This window comes from Rana temporaria, chromosome 4, assembly GCF_905171775.1.
Source record: "Rana temporaria chromosome 4, aRanTem1.1, whole genome shotgun sequence".
NCBI lineage: Eukaryota > Metazoa > Chordata > Amphibia > Anura > Ranidae > Rana > Rana temporaria.
The window spans coordinates 205,241,968-205,261,937 of NC_053492.1; the positions used below are offsets into that span (position 1 = coordinate 205,241,968).

Below are 19,970 nucleotides of genomic sequence, written 5' to 3' on the forward strand. Positions count from 1 at the left end.
TTCACTACCTGTCCCTGACTAGTACAAACACCCCCACTTTATGAAGGGATTCTATTGGATGTCTAGGAGCTCCTATATGTCTTCCTAGACTGTGTGCTTTCCTGGATTGCCAGGCCCTTTCCAGCTTCCTCTGTCTCTGAAAGTCCCTTCACTCCAGCGCCTCCTGGTGGCCTCGCGTTTGAATTGCATCATGTGTAGGTCCTATATGTCCGCTCACTCCACACATTCCATTTCTGAATGTGAAGGAAAGGCGTGGTCGGTGTTCCGTCAGAGGGGAAGGGAAGTCACATGACCGGTGGCAGTACCTCCCCTCGGCGTGCCCAGTGTTGTGTTGGAGCATGCGGAGTACAAAGAGTGAGCAGCGGGCGGTTTGAAGGGAGAAGCTAGAGCCCATCTCCATGGTAACAGCGCAGTGTATGGTGAAGGAGAATGGTGGAGGAGAAGTGAGGTGACCGGCGTTCATATGTGTGGAAGGTATGACCCGTGCATGACAATATGGCTCCTGGATGTACTTGGGATACATCCCAGGGTGCTGTTTATGTACATTCATTATGTGGTGAGGACAGCTCGCTTATTAGGGAGAGAAAAAGGAATTCTCTCATTTCTGAGGGCTTTTTAGAGAGTGTTTGGCAGGCGGTGAGGAGGCAACCCCTGGAATTCAGGAGACTGGCACAGGCAGATTTCCCCGAAATGTTCTGCATGTTTTCTAAAAGTGGTGCAGTGTGTGCCAAATTCATTATGTACAACTTGTACTTGAATTTGGCGCATGCTGCACCATCTTTACAATGCATGTTTCGCCACTTTTGAAACTAATGCTGCAACATTTTTACAATGCATGCTGTGCCACTTTTAGAACGCATGCTGCGCCACTTTTACAATGCATGCCGCAACATTTTTACAATGCACACTGCGCCACTTTTACAATGCATGCTGCGCCACTTTTACAATGCATGCTGTGCCACTTTTAGAACGCATGCTTCACCACTTTTAGAATGCATGCTGCGCCACTTTTAGAACGCATGCTGCACCATTTTTTAGAACGTAAGCTGTGCCACTTTTACAATGCATGCTGTGCCACTTTTACAACGCATGCTGTGCCACTTTTACAACGCATGCTGTGCCACTTTTAGAATGCATGCTGTGTCACTTTTGAAACTAATTCTGCAACATTTTTACAATGCATGCTGTGCCACTTTTATAACGCATGCTGTGCCACTTTTAGAACACATGCTGCGCCACTTTTAGAACACATGCTGCGCCACTTTTAGAACACATGCTGTGCCACTTTTGGAACTAATGCTGCAACATTTTTAGAACGCATGCTGCGCTACTTTTAAAATGCATGCTGCAACATTTTTACAATGCATGCTGTGCCACTTTTACAATGCATGCTGTGCCACTTTTAGAATGCATGCTTCGCCACTTTTAGAACGCATGCTGTGCCACTTTTACAATGCATGCTGCAACATTTTTACAATGCATACTGTGCCACTTTTAGAATGCATGCTTCGCTACTTTTGGAACTAATACTGCAACACTTTACAATGCATGCTGCGCCACTTTTACAATGCATGCTGTGCCACTTTTAGAATGCATGCTTCGCCACTTTTAGAACGCATGCTGTGCCACTTTTAGAATGCATGCTGCAACATTTTTACAATGCATACTGTGCCACTTTTAGAATGCATGCTTCGCTACTTTTGGAACTAATACTGCAACACTTTACAATGCATGCTGCGCCACTTTTACAATGCATGCTGTGCCACTTTTACAATGCATGCTGTGCCACTTTTAGAACGCATGCTTCACCACTTTTAGAATGCATGCTGCGCCACTTTTAGAACGCATGCTGCACCATTTTTTAGAACGTAAGCTGTGCCACTTTTACAATGCATGCTGTGCCACTTTTACAATGCATGCTGTGCCACTTTTACAACGCATGCTGTGCCACTTTTACAACGCATGCTGTGCCACTTTTAGAATGCATGCTGTGTCACTTTTGAAACTAATTCTGCAACATTTTTACAATGCATGCTGTGCCACTTTTATAACGCATGCTGTGCCACTTTTAGAACACATGCTGCGCCACTTTTAGAACACATGCTGCGCCACTTTTAGAACGCATGCTGTGCCACTTTTGGAACTAATGCTGCAACATTTTTAGAACGCATGCTGCGCTACTTTTAAAATGCATGCTGCAACATTTTTACAATGCATGCTGTGCCACTTTTACAATGCATGCTGTGCCACTTTTAGAATGCATGCTTCGCCACTTTTAGAACGCATGCTGTGCCACTTTTAGAATGCATGCTGCAACATTTTTACAATGCATACTGTGCCACTTTTAGAATGCATGCTTCGCTACTTTTGGAACTAATACTGCAACACTTTACAATGCATGCTGCGCCACTTTTAGAACGCATACTGTGCCACTTTTAGAACGCATGCTGTGCCACTTTTAGAACGCATGCTGCACCATTTTTTAGAACGCATGCTGTGCCACTTTTACAATGCATGCTGTGACACTTTTACAACGCATACTGTGCCACTTTTGGAACTAATTCTGCAAATTTTTTACAATGCATGCTGTGCCACTTTTAGAACGCATGCTGCGCCACTTTTAGAACGCATGCTGCGCCACTTTTAGAACGCATGCTGTGCCACTTTTAGAATGCATGCTGTGCCACTTTTAGAATGCATGCTGTGCCACTTTTAGAATGCATGCTGTGCCACTTTTAGAACGCATGCTGTGCCACTTTTAGAACGCATGCTGCGCCACTTTTAGAACGCATGCTGCAACATTTTTACAATGCATGCTGTGCCACTTTTAGAATGCATGCTTCGCTACTTTTGGAACTAATACTGCAACATTTTACAATGCATGCTGCGCCACTTTTACAATGCATGCTGTGCCACTTTTAGAACGCATACTGTGCCACTTTTAGAATGCATGCTGCTCCACTTTTAGAACGCATACTGTGCCACTTTTAGAATGCATGCTGCTCCACTTTTAGAACGCATACTGTGCCACTTTTAGAATGCATGCTGCTCCACTTTTAGAACGCATGCTGTGCCACTTTTGGAACTAATGCTGCAACATTTTTACAATGATAGTTTGTCATGTTACAACCAAAAACATAAATGTATTTTATTGGAATTTTATGTGATGGACCAACACAAAGTGGCACATAATTGTGAAATGGAAGGAAAATGATAAATGGTTCTCCAAATTCTTTACAAATAAATATGTAATTACAGCTGCAAGTCTTTTTGGGGATGTCTCTAACAGCTTTGAACATCTAGAATGACAATTGCGCGGTCACGCTATATTGTAACCATGTGAAATTTTTATAATTTTTTATAGTTTTCTTCACACACATAGAGCTTTCTTTTGGTGGTGTCTAATCACTTCTGGGTTTTAAATCTTCAAAGAAAATTTTGAAGAAAAAAAAAGTTTTTCTTCGTTTTTGTCAGTAAACTTTGTAAATAAGTAATTTTTCTCCTTCACTGATGGATGCTGATAGGCTGCACTGATGAGGTGGCACTTATGGGCACTGACTAGGTGACACTGATGAGGAGGCACGAATATGCCGCACTTATGGGCACTGATTAGGTGACACTGATGAGGAGGCACGAATATGCCGCCTATCTGTGGGCACAGATAGGCGGCACTGGTGGGCAGCACTGATAGCCAGAACTGACTGGCATCACTAATGACCACCAATTGCTGGCACTTGTGGGCACTGATTGCTGGCACTTGTAGGCACCGATTGCTGGCACTGGTGGGCACTGATTGCTGGCACTGTGGGTGCTTTACTGTAATCAGGGCACTGATAATCAGTGCCCTAATTACTTTCCTAGATGTCCTCTGCGAGGAGATGCCGCTGATCAGCTCTCCTCTCCTCACACTCTGTAAGTGTCAGGCATGTTACCGGCATCTCCGTGTTTACATGTGACTGGCTGTGAATGGACACAGCCGATCACATTGTTAAAGAGCCACGGCTCTTTTTCAGAGATCAGGGTCACGCTGTGTCCTAGCAATTGCCACGGGCGCGCAAGAGCGGCGTTCTGGGAAGCCGTCATATGACGTTCACCCAGAGCATGAGTTGCACCGCTCAGCCATCATTTAATGGTGGGCTGGCGGCAAGTGGTTAAGATACATTATTAATTTAGTTTATTCAGCATGAAATGGAACTTAGCTATGTAGATATTGATGTCGTCCAGGACTTGAAGTGGAGCTATCTGGATGATGCCTGCAGCCAGGGGCGGACTGACAACTCATGGGGCCCCTGGGCAATAGAAGATTATGGGGCCCCTCTGGCTTACAGATGACCACCACGCCAGGAGGTAGTGCAGAGGCGGGCAGCTAAAATCTTGGGATATTCACATTAAAAGCATGTCGGTTTCGGACATATCAGGGACAGATCTAAAAAAAAACACAGATTTTTACATACTGTCCCTGGTTTTACTGAGCCTGGCAACCCGGATGGGGCCCCCTAGTGGCATGGGGCCCTCGGGCAGTGCCCGAGTGACTCAATGGTCAGTCCGCCCCTGCCTGCAGCTACAGGCTTCATCCAATTATCTTTCTTTTCAGCCAGCGATTCCCTACCATGTAAAAGCCATCCTAGTGACATCCTTGTAAAGATACTTTATATAAGACACCCAAGTGATGAGATCCTCCCACTTACACAAAGCTGTCATAACCATTCTGAGGGGGTCTAACTATTACTGTTTGATTTTTTTTTTTTTATTGATCTATGAACATGGAGAAATAAGCAAGGTAAGTGAGGTTTAAAGTGATTTGGAAAGTTTTTTTTTTCATAAGTTAAAAATAACAAACATGTTATACTTACCTGCTCTGTGCAGTGTTTTTGCACAGAGAAGCCCAGATCCTCCTTATCTTGGGTCCCTATTTAGTGCTCCTAAACCCCTCCCTTCTGTTGAGTGCCCCCACAGCAAGCAGCTTGCTAGGGGGGCATCGAGCCGAGCCGCAGCTTCTTGTGTCAATTCAGATCAGACAAAGGGGCACGGCCTGGCCTCGCCCCCCCTGTCCTCATTGGCTCACTGACTTTGATTGACTGCAGAGCCAATGGTGCCATGCTGCCGTCTCAGTCAATGAGGAGGGAGAGTCCCGGGCAGCCGAGACACTGCTGCAACATTGCTGAATCGAGATGGGGCTCAGGTAAGTATTGAGGGGAGCTGCTGCACACAGACGCTTTTTATCTTAATGCATAGAATGCATTAAGATAAAAAAAATTTGGGGCAGATCCACGTACCTCGGCGCTTCTCTCCGCCGAGTGCAGCGTATCTAATATACACTACGCCGCCGTAACTATTTTTTTTTTTTCGAATCCTCAAAGAATTTGCGCCGTAAGTTACGGCGGCGTAGTGTATCTTTGGCGGCGTAAGGGAGCGGAATTCAAATGGCTGTGATGGGGGCGTGTTTTATGTAAATACGTCTTGACCCGACGCAAACAACGTTTTTTTTGAACGGCGCATGCGATGTCCGTGGGGGTATCCCAGTGCGCATGCTCGAAATTTAACCGGAACAAGCCAATGCTTCCGACGGTGACGTCATTTTGCGCAAATCCCTTTTCGCGAACGACTTATTAAAAAATTCAAATTTCGACGCGGGAACGACGGCCATACTTAACATTGAGTACGCCACCATATAGCAGCTTTAACTATACGCCGGAAAAAGCCGAACGCAAACGACGCAAAAATGCGCCGGCCGGACGTTCGTGGATCGCCGTAACTAGATAATTTGCATACTCAACGCAGAAATCTAGAGGAAACGCCACCTAGCGGCCGGCGGAAAAAATGCACCTAAGATCCGGCGGCATACTAAGACGTACGCCTGTCGGATCGATCCCAGATGCCGCCGTATCTTGTTTTGTAGATACAAAAACAAAGATACGACGTGGGAACTTTAAAATTACGCCGGCGTATCAATAGATACACCGGCGTAATCCTTTTGTGGATCTGCCCCTTTGACTTTACAACCACAACCACTTTAGTGACAGGGGAATAAAGCCAGCAACTTCAGTGGGAATATTTGCTTTCTGAAAAATCCAAAAGATCTAAGAAGCCATTGTTAGGTTCAGCCTGCTATATTTCATCCAGTGCACCTTTATTAAGCACCAAAGCATGCCAATTCCAGTGCATATTATATTTTATTTTAATTACTGTAAATATAAGAAACATTATACAAATGAAACAAACGTGACAACCTGAAAAAGAACTACTGTAATATGAGAATAATTGTATAATTTATCTATTTTATGTTTTTTGGCAGGAGATGGCACGTCCAGTTATTGCCCCTTTTAGTATTCGTCCTACAGCTCCTGAGACCTTCTCTGTTCTTGAGCAGCGGATGCGTATGGCCGAAGAACAAACAGAGTCTTTGATCTCTGATTTGCGAGCACTCGGTGTAAACAGCCAGAAGTAAGAGCAGTCATTTCTTAGAAATGTATAACATGGTTAAAAACACAATTTGTTATTTAATATCTAGAACCAAATGTTGTCGCGCTCCACTTTAAAGCAATCAAACCAATGTGACTGTCTCTTTAAAGTGCATGTAAACCTGATTCATGAAATTTGACCTAAGCACATATATCTGTAGTGTTTTCTAATCTCTCTCCAAAGCCCTGAGTTCTGTGTGTAAATGCTGCTCTGTCCTTCTGTTATCAGCAAACTAGCTTCTGACAAGTTTTCCAACAACTGAGATAAAACCAGCCTGAAATTTGTGTGGGCGTGGGTGCTATAAATAGATTAGCAGAAAGCTGGTCTATTCACAGCACAGCTCTGCACATTTCTTTCTTCCTTTGCCTATGTGGAGTGAGGGTGTGTGCCTTTCCTCCAATCAGCTGTCACACCGTGTATGCCAAGAATCCACACCCAGTGCTGAACAGGAATAAAAAAATCTCTTACAAGATGTGAACTTTCTAAAGATTATAGCAAGTTGAAGACAGCAGATATACATGTAAAACTTAAGCCTCATACACACGATCGGACTTCCATCTGACTTTTCCGTGGATTTTGCTCCGAATGGGCGTTGGCCGTGAACTTGTTCTGCATACACACGGCAGGACTTTTTCAGCCAACTTTCAAAAAATCACGTGGTTTTTCAGCTCTTTACCGCCACACTTTGGGCAATTTCTGCTATGCGTGTTTGTACTTTGGACTTTAGTACACACGATCGGATTATGTTCCATCAGACATTTGTTGTTGAAAAGTTTGAAAGCATTCACAGCGAACATTTGTCCATTGAAAAACCAAAAGCATTTGTCCGATGGAGCATACACACGGTCGGATTGTCCGATCAAACACGTCCATCGGACAATTGTTGTCAAAAAGTCTGTATCATGTGTATGGGCCTTTATGTAGGGAGATTTGTTTGATCTCTGTGTATCATCTGAGGCTGTTTACTTCACTGGGTATATGTGATGTTTTACATCCACTTTAAGCTATTAAAACCAACCAGATATCAAAAACACAAAAATATAAACGAAAACAAGAAAATATGTGAGAATAAATAAAATACAGTATTAGGCCCCTTTCATACAGGTTTTGTCCATACCATTGGAATGCTATTAAGGATCCCAGTGGTGGGAAAAAGGTGTATTCTGACCATCTATTGGTCATATCCCCCAGGTGAGGGCACATCTGGTGAAGGACCGTCATCACTGCATGAAGTTATTTGCTTCACAGAGCGGGTGACACGTGTGAAAAAGTTTTGTTGCTCAATGAAGTTGGGTATTAAAATAATACCACAAATTAATTAGACTATTTACAACAAGCCAATTGCTTGTACATGCAAAAAATAAAAAGTCATTCTTTATTGTTACTAAATTCAGACACATTTCACTGAAAAAGCAGGAGTCGCATCAGTGTCAGGCTCGGTTCACACTGGATGCCGATGCGTCTCCCAGCAGGGGTCCTGTGCGTCCTGGTTCACCGTTTCAGGTCCGATTTTAGCCCGAATTACGGGCTGAATTCAGACCTGAAGCACCGAAGCCACATCGGAGATATGCAAATCGGTTCCATAGAGAGCCAGTCACATTCTCCTGCTGTTGCGAATTGGATGCGGAGATCCCACATCCAATTCACAATAGTGTGAACCCAGCCTCAGATGTATTTGTGGAGGATTTAAGTGAAGTGTTTTTTCTTTTTTTTTTTAAGTTAGCAAGCTTTACTTTGCTGATAACTGAATATGTTATCTTAAAGCGGGGTTCACCCTATTAAAATTATTTTTTTTTTTTTTATTCTAGCATAAAATTCGGCATCGTAGCGCGAGCTACAGTATGCCGGTCTTACATTTTTTATCCCCGTACTCACTGTGCTATTGTACATTGAAGATTCCGGGGAATGGGCGTTCCTATGGTGAGAGAAGGTGATTGACGGCCGGCCCTGGCACGTCACGCTTCTCCAGAAATAGCCGAAATAGGCTTGGCTCTTCACGGCGCCTGCGCATAGCCTGTGCGCAGGCGCCGTGAAGAGCCGAGACCTACTCCGGCTGTCTTCGGGGAGCGTGACGTGCCATAGCCGGCCGTCAATCATCCTCCCTCTCCATAGGCACGCCCATTCCCCGTGGGAGTCGGAATCTTCAATGTGCAATAGCACAGTGAGTACGGGGATAAAAAATGTAAGACCGGCATACTGTAGCTCGCGCTACGATGCCGAATGTAATGCTAGACTGATGTTAAGGAGGGTGAACCACCGCTTTAAGGATAGACTGTAGATTGTAAGAGGTATAGTGATTCTGTAATGGCACGCAGTTGGGAGTTCCATGTAGGGTAGGAACTTGAAAGAAATCTTGGTGGATCTACTGAAAAATGGTGACAGGGAAGAAAGTTTATAAGCAGAAGGGAAGATTCCTTATCTGTATACAGTACATAAAGAGCAAAAAAAAGAGATACAAACTGTATCACTTGAATATGACTTCAATAAACTTTTTTGATGTTTAAAAAAAAAAGAGATATGAAGAGTTGGATAACGTCAGAGCAATAATTTTGATATGTGGCATTTTCCTACTTTTTCTTTTCTTTTAGGATTGTCAGCAAGGAATTTGAGTATGAAAAGAATTCTGAGTTTCTTCGCCCAATTAGCCCAGTAAGAGCAAGACAAGCATTTACTGGAGATGGGGATACACTATGGAGAAATTGTGAGAATCTTGTCAACCGTATGTGTCACATGGAAAGCATGTTGCAGACACTCAGACTTAATTTATTCCGACAACACACAGATCGGGAGCTGCATACAAAACACACTGGTAAGGAACAAAAAACATGTTTAACCACTTGCCCACCAGGTAAATTCTGGCACTTCTCTCCTTCATGTGAAAATCACAATTTTTTTGCTAGAAAATTTATCAGAACCCCCAAACATTATATATTTTTTTTTAGCAGACATCCTAGGGAATAAAATGGCAGTCATTGCAATACTTTTTGTCACACCGTATTTGCGCAGCGGTCTTACAAGCGCACTTTTTTTGGATAAAAATCACTTTTTTGAATTAAAAAATAAGACAACAATACATTTTGCCCAATTTTTTTATATATTGTGAAAGATAATGTTACGCCGAGTAAAATGATACCCAACATGTCACGCTTAAAAATTGCGCCCGCTCGTGGCATGGCGTCAAACTTTTACCCTTAAAAATCTCGATAGGCGACGTTTAAAAAATTCTACAGGTTGCATTTTTTGAGTTGCAGAGTAGGTCTAGGGCTAGAATTATTGCTCTCACTCTAACGATCGCGGCGATACCTCACTTGTGTGGTTTGAATACCGTTTTCATATGCGGGCGCTACTCGCGTATGCGTTTGCTTCTGCGCGCGAGCTCGTCGGGACGGGGCGCTTTAAAAAATGTTTTTTTGGTTTTCTTATTTATTTTTATTTAGTTTTATAATTTTTTACACTGAAAAAATAAAAATAAAAAAAATTGATCACTTTTATTCCTATTACAAGGAATGTAAACATCCCTTGTAATAGAAAAAAGCATGACAGGTCCTCTTAAATATGAGATCTGGGGTCAAAAAGACCTCAGATCTCATAATTAGACTTAAATGCAAAAAAAAAAAAAAAAAAAAAAAAAATGTCATTTTTTCAAATGACAAAAAAAAAAATGTCTCTTTAAGAGGCTGGGCGGGACTGACGTTTTGACGTCACTTCCGCCCAGCAGAGCTATGAGGACGGGTGAAGGAGATTTCTCCTTCAGTCCCGTCCCCGCTCAGCTGCCGGACACATCGGATCCCCTCCGCCGCTACCGACGGCTCCGGTAAGCGGCGGAGAGCGCGGGAGAGCGGCGGGAGGGGGGGGGGGGCCCTCTCCCGCCACCGATAACGGCGATCTTGCGGCGAATCCGCCGCGGAGACCGCCGTTATCGTGTACACCACCGCCCCCTGAAAAGATGAATATCTCGGTTGTGGCAGCAGCTGCTGCCGTTATCGAGATATTCAACTTTAAAAAGGAGGACGTCTTTTTGACATGGGGCGGTGGTCAAGAGGTTAAAGAAACATGCATGCTAATATGCTGCTGGCTTTGGTGGCTGCAGATTGACATTGCATGCTATTGCTCAATCTGTCTTCTACTAGGACCCCCAGATCTTTCTCCTTCATGATTCCCCCAGAGGTTCTCCCCACTAGTGAGTAGTTTGCATTTGTTTTTGGCCCCCAAGTGTATTACCGTGTTTCCCCGAAAATAAGACCGGGTCTTATATTAATTTTAGTCACCAAAAACACACTAGGGCTTATTTTCAGGGTAGGGCTTATTTATTTATGGTACCGTATAAACAACAAAACAAGTTTGTCGCCAAAGACTGGAAAAGTAATTATACAATAAAAAAATAGAGAAAATTAATCGATGGTTGGCTGCAATAATTAGTAAGATTCTGCTAGGCATTGATCAGCAGCTAAATGGTGTGGCACATCAGGAGTCATGTGAAAATGGTGAGCAGAACAACAATAGTGAAAACAAAGTAATATTTATTGCCATGAACACGTAAAAATTTCAGCAATCCTCTGTGTTGTAAATAATGTAACTGACAAGCAGGATCAGTGTAGTGATTGAATTTACACAGTCAATCTACCTTGCAGTGTACAGCACCTGTCACCCACAGGCACAGCTCCACTGGCAGAGGGAGGGGGCGTATGGAGCCCAGAGGCAGCACGTCTGTGCTATGACATTCTTACCCGGTCCACGGGAGACAGATGGGAAGGGGAAACCGAAGCTGTGGAGGGCTCGGTGGTGTGACTGTGGTATCTCCGCTCCGCTATGTAGTTTAACTCCACTCATGTGTGCACCGGCAACTTCATGGTCAGGACGTCTCGCCGAATCAGGAAAGCAGAGCAGGAACGAGGCTTGGAGAGGGCGGAGGGGATTGGCGGTAGCTCTTCCATTAGCCGAGATCCCTGGCTGATGCGTGCACAGGAGGCAGCATCAGCCGGGAGGAGAGAAGAGGACCTCCGGCGGGGCAGCAGTGGGTGAAAACACGTTTTTCTTATTTATACCGGTAGCAGCAAAAGGCAAACAGTAACAAGCATTTAAAAAAAAAAATTCACGGAGATTGACTAGGTCTTATTTTCGGGGTAGGGCTTATATTGCAGCCCACCCCAATAATCCAGGTAGGGCTTATTTTCGGGGTAGGGTGTATTTTCGGGGAAACACAGGTTTACATTTCTCCACATTTAAACCTCATTTGCCATGTAGTTGCTCACTCCATTCTTTTGTTCGTGTCTTTCTGTAAAGGTCCTATTTGTAAACCTGTGCTGACTACTACTAATGATGCTGTTATTTTCAGTAAGTTCTTGGATTTAGTCCCTCATCATACCCTCCAATAATATACCTACTATTGATGTTAGGCTGACTGGCCTGTAGTTTCTAAGAATAATGACTCTGCCCTTTTTTTAAATATTGGTACCACATTGGAGAAAAGTCAATCAGCTGGTACCAATCTTGTCCGTATGCTGTCCACACAGATTAGGAAGAGCTCTCTCTAAAGAAAACTCTCTAAAGCCTCATACACAGGATCAGATTTTCAGACGGGAATTGTGTGATGACAGGCTGTTGTTAGTAAATCCAACCGTTTGTATGCTCCATCGGACAATTGCCGGATTTTTCCGTGGACAAAAGTTGGATAGAGTGCTTTAAATTTTTCCGACAATTTTGTGTGTTGTTGGTCAGACAAAACTCCAAAGTACAAACACGCATGCTCGTAAGCAATGCTCACCATAACACAACAATAGCAGAAGTTGCCCAAAGAGTGCCACTAAAGAGCTGAAAAACCACATTGTTTCGTGTTTGTTGGCAGACAATTCTTTGCCCTTTGTATGCAAGACAAGTTCATGTCCAACGCCCTTCTGACAAAAGTCCTACGCTTTGTTCGTGAAAAATCAGATCATTCGTACCAGGCTTTAGTGTCTACCATAGGGAGGTATTTAAAAGCCTAATTTCATGCCAACTTCAGCATTATTTTTTGTCTGTTGGCCTTGGAGAGATTAAAGCCTTGTACACACGGTATGATTGTTGGCCAACCGAGCGTCAGATGTTTGTCGTGCCACAAACACAAACGTAGTGACATACTATGAGGAATTTCAGCTCTTGAGCGCCACCCTTTGGGCCCCTTCTGCTAATTTTGTGTTTGGTGAGCATTGATTCCGAGCATGCGTGTTTGTACTTTTTGACTTTTGTGTGACGGATTTGTGTACTGACTATACTAAAACCAGACGTCAAACCGAAAAATTTACTAGTCTGTCATCCAACATTTGTTGGCGGAAAATTGGACAACAATTGTCAAAAGGAGCGTACTAAACGGTAAGATTTTAGGACAACAGACAATCCCCTGCCAACAATCGTATCGTATGTGTGTACGAGGCTTAGAGCCTCGTACACACGATCGGACTTCAAACCAACTTTTCCGTGGATTTTGGTTCGAAGGGTGTTGGCCGTGAACTTGGTATGCATACACACGGCGCAACATTTTCAGCTATCATTCACCCAATCACATGGTTTTTCAGCTCTTTACCGCCACCCTTTGGGCAACTTCTGCTATTTCTGTCTGATGGTTAACATTGGTTCTGAGCAGGCTTGTTTGTACTTTGGATTTTAGTTGGATGGACTTGCGTACACATGATAGGATAAACCGACGTAACAGATTTATTGCCCAACAATTGGTGAGCATGAACAGCCAACTTTTGTTGTCGTTAATTCAGCCAATAATTGTCTGATGGAGCATACACACGGTCGGATTATCCGACACAACACGTCCGTCAGACAATTATGCCCATAAAGTTGGATCGTGTGTACGAGGCTTAAAAAATAACTAGCTCTGCAAACTGTTTGAAATACTCAATATTTCGCATTAACATTTCCTGACTTGTTGGAAAGAATCTTAAGGGGCTCAGATTTATTATTTTTGGGTAAAGAAAGTAAGGTGTTAAACTGTACCTAAACTTAAAAGCAGTGATGTATTGCAGCTTATTGCATACTCAGATGTGGTGACTGCATTAGTTTACAATTGTCAGGCTTCTCCCGGCGATCCCACCAGTAACATGCTTCCTGTTCTAGGATGACAACACTCACCATGCTGTATTTATGAAGGAGTAGAGTTGTCACCTTGGAATGCTCTCTTGATTTGGATAACAGAACCCCTCCTCCTCACCTTCTCTCTATAATATGGGAAGGGGGTTTTTGTATATCAGGCAAGATAGCTGGGAAAGCTGAAAACATTGGGGTAGATTCAGGTAGCAATTACGCCTGCGTATCCATAGATACGCAGCGTAATTGCTAAGTAGCGCCAGCATATCGACTTTCTGTATTCAGAAAGCTCGATACGCCGACTGTAGCCTAAGATATGACTGGCATAAGGCTCTTATGCCGTCGTATCTTAGGCTGCATTCTTACGCTGGCCGCTAGGTGGTCAGCGTAGAGTATGCAAATTGCATACTCACGCCGATTCACAAACGTACGCGCGCCCGGCGTTCGAGTTTTACGTCGTTTGCGTTCGACGCTTTCTGCGTAAGGCTGCTCCTGCTATTAGGAGGCGCAGCCAATGCTAAGTATACCCGTCGTTCCCGCGTCGCGTTTTTTGAAAATTACGTTGTTTGCGTAAGTGAATGGCGCTGGACGCCATTTACGTTCACGTTGAAGCAAATGACGTCCTTGCAACGTCATTTGCCGCAATGCACGTCGGGAAATTTTCCCGACGGAGCATGCGCAGTACGTTCGGCGCGGGAACGCGCCTAATTTAAATGATCCACGCCCCCTACGGGATCATTTAAATTACGCGCGCTTACGCCGGCCACTTTTACGAAACGCCCCCGCAAATTACGGAGCTACTGCTTCGTGAATGAAGCGTAGCGCAAGTAATTTACGGAGGCGTAGCGTAAAAATGGAACGCTGCGCCTCCGTTAGAGTGCGCAGCCCTACCTGAATCTACCCTATTGTTTGATATTTCTGTTTAGTGCACAAGAAGTAACAAGGACACAAGATTTTTCTCAAGATCAACAAATATTCTTTTCGGTACTTGCATAAAATATACTTAGCCTGAAAAAAATAAATGCAACCCCCACATCTAAGGACTGGGAAACTGCATTATATTACATTTTTGTACTTGGGTTTAGATATCCGGGTGATTTGTTGGGGCAATGGCACTTCAATCATCACGCATTATTTCTGTTATTACATTGTAGTATAAAATGAAATAGTTTAAAGTGCTTGTAAACCCTGTTACACCACCTTTGCCTACATGTAAGCCTGTAATAAGGCTTGCCTGTAGGTACCGTGAATATCTCCTAAACTTGCACAGTTTAGGAGATATTCACTATGGGCTAGATTCAGAAAGAATTTACGCCGGCGTATCTATTGATACGCCGCGTAAATTCAAAGCTGCGCCGGCGTATCTTCTTTCTGTATTCAGAAAGCAAGATACGCCAAAATTAGGCTAAGATCCGACTGGCGTAAGTCTCTTACGCCGTTGTATCTTAGTTGCATATTTACGCTGGCCGCTAGGTGGCGCTTCCGTCGATTTACGCAAGGAATATGCTAATTAGGTAGATACGCCGATTCAGAAACGTACATCCGCCCGGCACATTTTTTTACGTCGTTTACGTTAGGCTTTTTCCGGCGTAAAGTTACCCCTGCTATATGAGGCGTATCCTATGTTAAGTATGGACGTCGTTCCCGCGTCGAATTTTGAAAATTTTTACATCGTTTGCGTAAGTCGTTCGCGAATAGGGCATTGACGATTTGCGGCGTAATTTCGAGCATGCGCACTGGGATTCTTTCACGAACGGCGCATGCGCCGTTCGTAAAAGACGTCAAATATGTGGGGTCACACTAAATTTAAATAAAACACGCCCATATCATCCACATTTGAATTAGGCGGGCTTATGCCGGACCTCATACGCTACGCCGCCGTAACTTAGGGCGCAAGTTCTTTATGAATACGGAACTTGCTCCCTAAGTTACGGCTGCGTAACGTATCTGAGATACGTTACGCCGGGCTATCTGAATCTAGCCCTATATCTGCATGTGCTGACATCATCGGCACATCCTCTCTGGCTGTTTCTTTGGCTCCCGTGCGCATGCGCGGGAATGACATTGCGGCTCGGGCCACCGGAACCCACAAACCCGGAAATAACTCCGGGAGACATGTCGCCGGTCACAATGGTGTGCGGGGCCCGCTGCAACAGCTTCGATCTAAGGTATGTATTTCATAATGAGCTAGTATGCCATGCCATGCTGATCCCATTGAACAAAGACTGAACTTGTAATAACCTTTTCGATCTTCCTATTTTTTACTTTTCTTACTTTTTAATTCATAAAGTTCATCAATTGAAGGTTATACTGGCATCTGATGCTCTGATCTGTTTTGCTTGACTATCTTTTGTGTTTCTAGGAGAATTGGAACAGCGTCTGCGTGAAAGGCAAGATGAACATGCTTCAGAAATGAAAGATGCTCAGCTAGAAATAATGAGACTGCGCCAAAGGTTGAATAGTGCAATTGAGAGCATGGAAAGAGAAGCTGAAGCTAAAGAGAGGTTAAGTGCTGCCTTAGAGATTGCAACAACCACAAAGGTGTATATTCTTTTCAATCGTTTGTAAGAATATTTAAAAAAAATGATTATAATAAATGATATTTTACTAAAATCGGTAGCATTGATTAGCAGCTTTATGGTAGCTTATTATATGATAGCTTCTCCAAGAATCCTCCAGCATAGTTTACTAGAGAGATGGCTCTTCCCACCTGCAGAAAACACAAGAGTCATGCCTCGTACACACGATCGGGTTTCCCGACGGGAAAAGTGCGTAGAGAGCTTTTGGCCGGGGATCCCGGCCGTGTGTGTTCTCCTCTCAGTTTTTCAGATGGGAAATCTGCCCAAAAACCGTTAGACAAAAAAAGAGAACCTGCTCTCTTTTTTCCTGGCGGACTTTTCCCCGGCAGTTTTCCTGTGGGAAAAACTGCGATGGAGCATACACATGACCAAAGCGCTCATCTGAGTTTTCCCGACGGGAAAACCTCTCGTGTGTACCCCGGGATTTCCAGGATCTTTTCCCGTCAGGAATCCCGGTCGTGTGTACGAGGCAACAGAGTTTAAAGGGCTTCAATGAGTTAGACCCCTTTCAAACTGGGGTGGTATCGATTGAAATAGCCTCTGCAAAGTGCCTGAATACCGCCTCTCATTCATTTTAGTGTGTCTTATCACACTGGGGTGGTGCGCTTGTGAGACATTACCAAAAGTCCTGCAAGCAGCATCTTTGGGGCGGGTTGGGAGTGCTGTATTTAGTGCTCGCGAACGGCCCTGCCCATTGCAATGAAAGGGCAGTGCATCCAAAGCGCGTTAAAACTTAAAAGCGCTGCAAAACTGGACTTTTTACCCTTTTTTGGGGGGTAAAAAGTGTCCCACTAGCGGCCGTAAAGCACTGCTAAAACAGGGCTAAAGGGCCGCAAAAACGAGCGGGGCTTTAGTGCCAGCGGCCAGCGCTGCCAGTGTGAAAGTAGGCCTTGAGTATTAGATGGCTACAAAAACAAAGGGCCAGATCCACAGACGAAGTACGCCGGCGTATCTACTGATACGCCGGCGTACTTTCAAATTTCCTGCGTCGTATCTTTAGTTTGAATCCTCAAACCAAGATACGACGGCATCTGGGTAAGATCCGACAGGCGTACGGCTTCGTACGCCTTCGGATCTTAGATGCAATATTTCGGCGCCCGCTGGGTGGAGTTTGTGTCGTTTTCCGCGTCGGGTATGCAAATTAGCGATTTACGACGATCCACGAACGTACGCGCGGCCGTCGCATTTTCTAACGTTGTCTGTAGTCGGCTTTTTCCTAGCGTACAGTTAAAGCTGGTATTTTGTGGCGTATAGATAGACTTGCCATGTTAAGTATGGCCGTCGTTCCCGCGTCGAAATTTGAATTTTTTTTATTTTTTGCGTAAGTCGTCCGTGAATAGGGATGGACGTAACTCACGTCTAAGTTAAAAAAATGACGTCCTAGCGCAATGCAAGGCGGGAAATTTCGGGACGACGCATGCGCAGTTCATTCGGCGCGGGGACGCGCTTCATTTAAATGAAACCTGCCCCCAACCCGCCCAATTTGAAATCCGCCGCCAGAAATACACTACGCCCCCCGTAACTTACGGCGCAAACTCGCTGAGGATTCGAATATACACCAGGTAAGGTACGGCGGCGTAGTGTATGTGGATCTGGCCCAAAGGGTCCATAAAAAGCATAAAAGTGAAGTAAAGGAACTAGTGCGCTACTTTGTGTTTAAAAACAAAAAATAGGTAATTAAAATATTTCATACAGTGTCTAATGTTTAGAGGATAAACTGTCATTCCTTTTAGTGTCTCCACGTACATGAAATATTGATGGACAAAATATGTGAAATGGCGCTAAATCTGTTTCTTAATATAACCAAAAGAGAAGTGCTTACATATTAGAATGAAAAATATATATATAAATATATCAATAATAAAAAAAGTGAAAATTGTCATTTGCAAACCAAAGTGAAAAACAAAGTGCAACACACAAGTGCAACACGCCGAAAAAATATTCAAAAATACCCACAGTAGGAGTTCATAGGAAAAGTGCTAAATAAATGTTTCAGAATCCAGAATGAAAAAAATTAAGCTCATATGTAAGCACTTCTCTTTTGGTTATATTTAGAAACAGATTTAGCGCCATCTCACATATTTTGTCTATCAAAAAAAGGCATAGCATTTCAACCTAGTGTGGAGGATTCTAGGAAAGAGTTATCAGGTAATAACTCAAGAGTTCCTTCATCATTCTCCAGGATGGCAGACTAGCAAGATGCTACTTGGGGGGGCACATATACCCCATTCCTGCCCAGGCGAAATTTCAGCTTTCGGCACTGTCACGCTTTGAATGAAAATTGCGCGGCCGTGCGATGTGGCTCCCAAACAAAATTTACGTCCTTTTTTTCCCCACAAACAGAGCTTTCTTTTGGTGGTATTTGATCACCTCTGCGTTTTTTATTTTTTGCGCTATAAACAAAAAAAGAGCGTCAATTTTGAAAAAAACACAATTTTTTTACTTTTTGCTATAATAAATATCCCAATTTAAAGAAAAAAAAAATCTCAGTTTAGGCCGATACGTATTCTTCTACATATTTTTGGTAAAAAAAAAAAAATTGCAATTAGCGTATAGTGATTGGTTTGCGCAAAAGTTATAGTGCCTACAAAATAGGGTATGGAATTATGAAATTTTTTTATTATTATCTTTTTTTTACTAGTAATGGCGGCGATCTGTGATTTTTATTGGGACTGCAACATTATGGCGGACACATCGGACACATTTTTGGGACCATTCACATTTATACAGTGAACAGTGCTATAAATATGCACTGGTTACTGTATAAATGTGACTGTCAGGAAGGGGTTAACACTAGGGAGCGAGGAAGGGGTTAAATGCATTCCCTAGGAGTGATTCTTACTGTGGGGGGAGGGGACTGACTGGGGGAGGGGACTGACTGGGGGAGGTGACCGATCTGTGTCCCTATGTACAAGGGACACAGCATCGGTCTCCTCACCCTGACAGGATGTGGATCTGTGTGTTTACACACACAGATCCATGTCCTTGGCTGTGTAATGTGCGATCGCGGGGTACCTGGCGGACATCGAGGCCGCCAGGCACGTGCACCGGCACCTCAGTGATGCGGCGGGCACGCGTGCATGCCACCGACGGCGCTCGCGCCCCCCCAGTGGCCAGAGGAGCAGAGGACGCCAATAGACGTCCTCCCGGCATTGTAAAGCCACCTTGTGGCCGTCAAACTACAATGGCCCGGATACAAAGTGGTTAAAGGAGAAGTGTGGGACATAAAAAAACAAACATACATACAGTACTCCCCTATATGGCTGCAGCACCTATTGCTGCAGATGTCCCTTGCCGGCTCAAAAGCTGAGGACTGAGCATGACTGATCAGAGCAGCACTCCGTTCTCAATTTTCACTGCACTTCCAGTGTCCACTAGAGACCCGGACTGTGCGAGGTAAGGGGGGTGAGAACAGCTGGCTTAGGTTCTTAGTGATGCACTGAAAGGCTGAACAAACTGCTGGTCAGGCATTTGGGTTGATCCTGACCCTAAAGAAGTGCAGAATAAAGTGCACTCCTGTGACCCAGAAGAGAAGTATAGCCCAATTTTTTTTAATATACAGCACTCTGGATGAATGAGCAGAGGGGCACCTTTTGGACAGCAGCATTGGCAGCCTGGAGGAGGGGAGTGTTATATGTACTAGCAGATTTAAATACACTATCAAATTGAAGCAGTTGCAGCAACTGTATTTGTTTTCCATTTTGGAATGGGTTTTACATAAATAAATAAAAGCAGATCATTGTATGCACTCTAGTCAGTGGTAAATGGTTTGCCTCATCCCTGTTCCTGCTACATTTGCAAGAGAGCTTTTTCTTTTGAAAAAAAACTGACTTAGGCCTGTTTCACATGGGTGTTTTA

General features: G+C 44.0%; 1 protein-coding gene across 2 annotated transcripts in view; it reads left to right on the top strand.

Moving 5' to 3' along the window:
- Positions 1 to 289: 289 nt before the first annotated feature.
- The window catches only part of LOC120936937 (coiled-coil domain-containing protein 150-like), an 87,627-nt gene continuing 67,946 nt past the window's right edge, over positions 290 to 19,970 (top strand). Inside the window, exons 1-4 of one of the 2 annotated variants that reach the window (XM_040349758.1) lie at positions 290 to 474; positions 6,296 to 6,444; positions 9,051 to 9,271; positions 15,896 to 16,074. In XM_040349758.1, coding sequence (XP_040205692.1) covers positions 6,299 to 6,444; positions 9,051 to 9,271; positions 15,896 to 16,074 — 546 coding nt within the window. In that variant the 5' untranslated portion in view covers positions 290 to 474; positions 6,296 to 6,298. The remainder of the gene's footprint in view (positions 475 to 6,295; positions 6,445 to 9,050; positions 9,272 to 15,895; positions 16,075 to 19,970) is intronic. The other variant, XM_040349759.1, reaches the window with a different exon arrangement.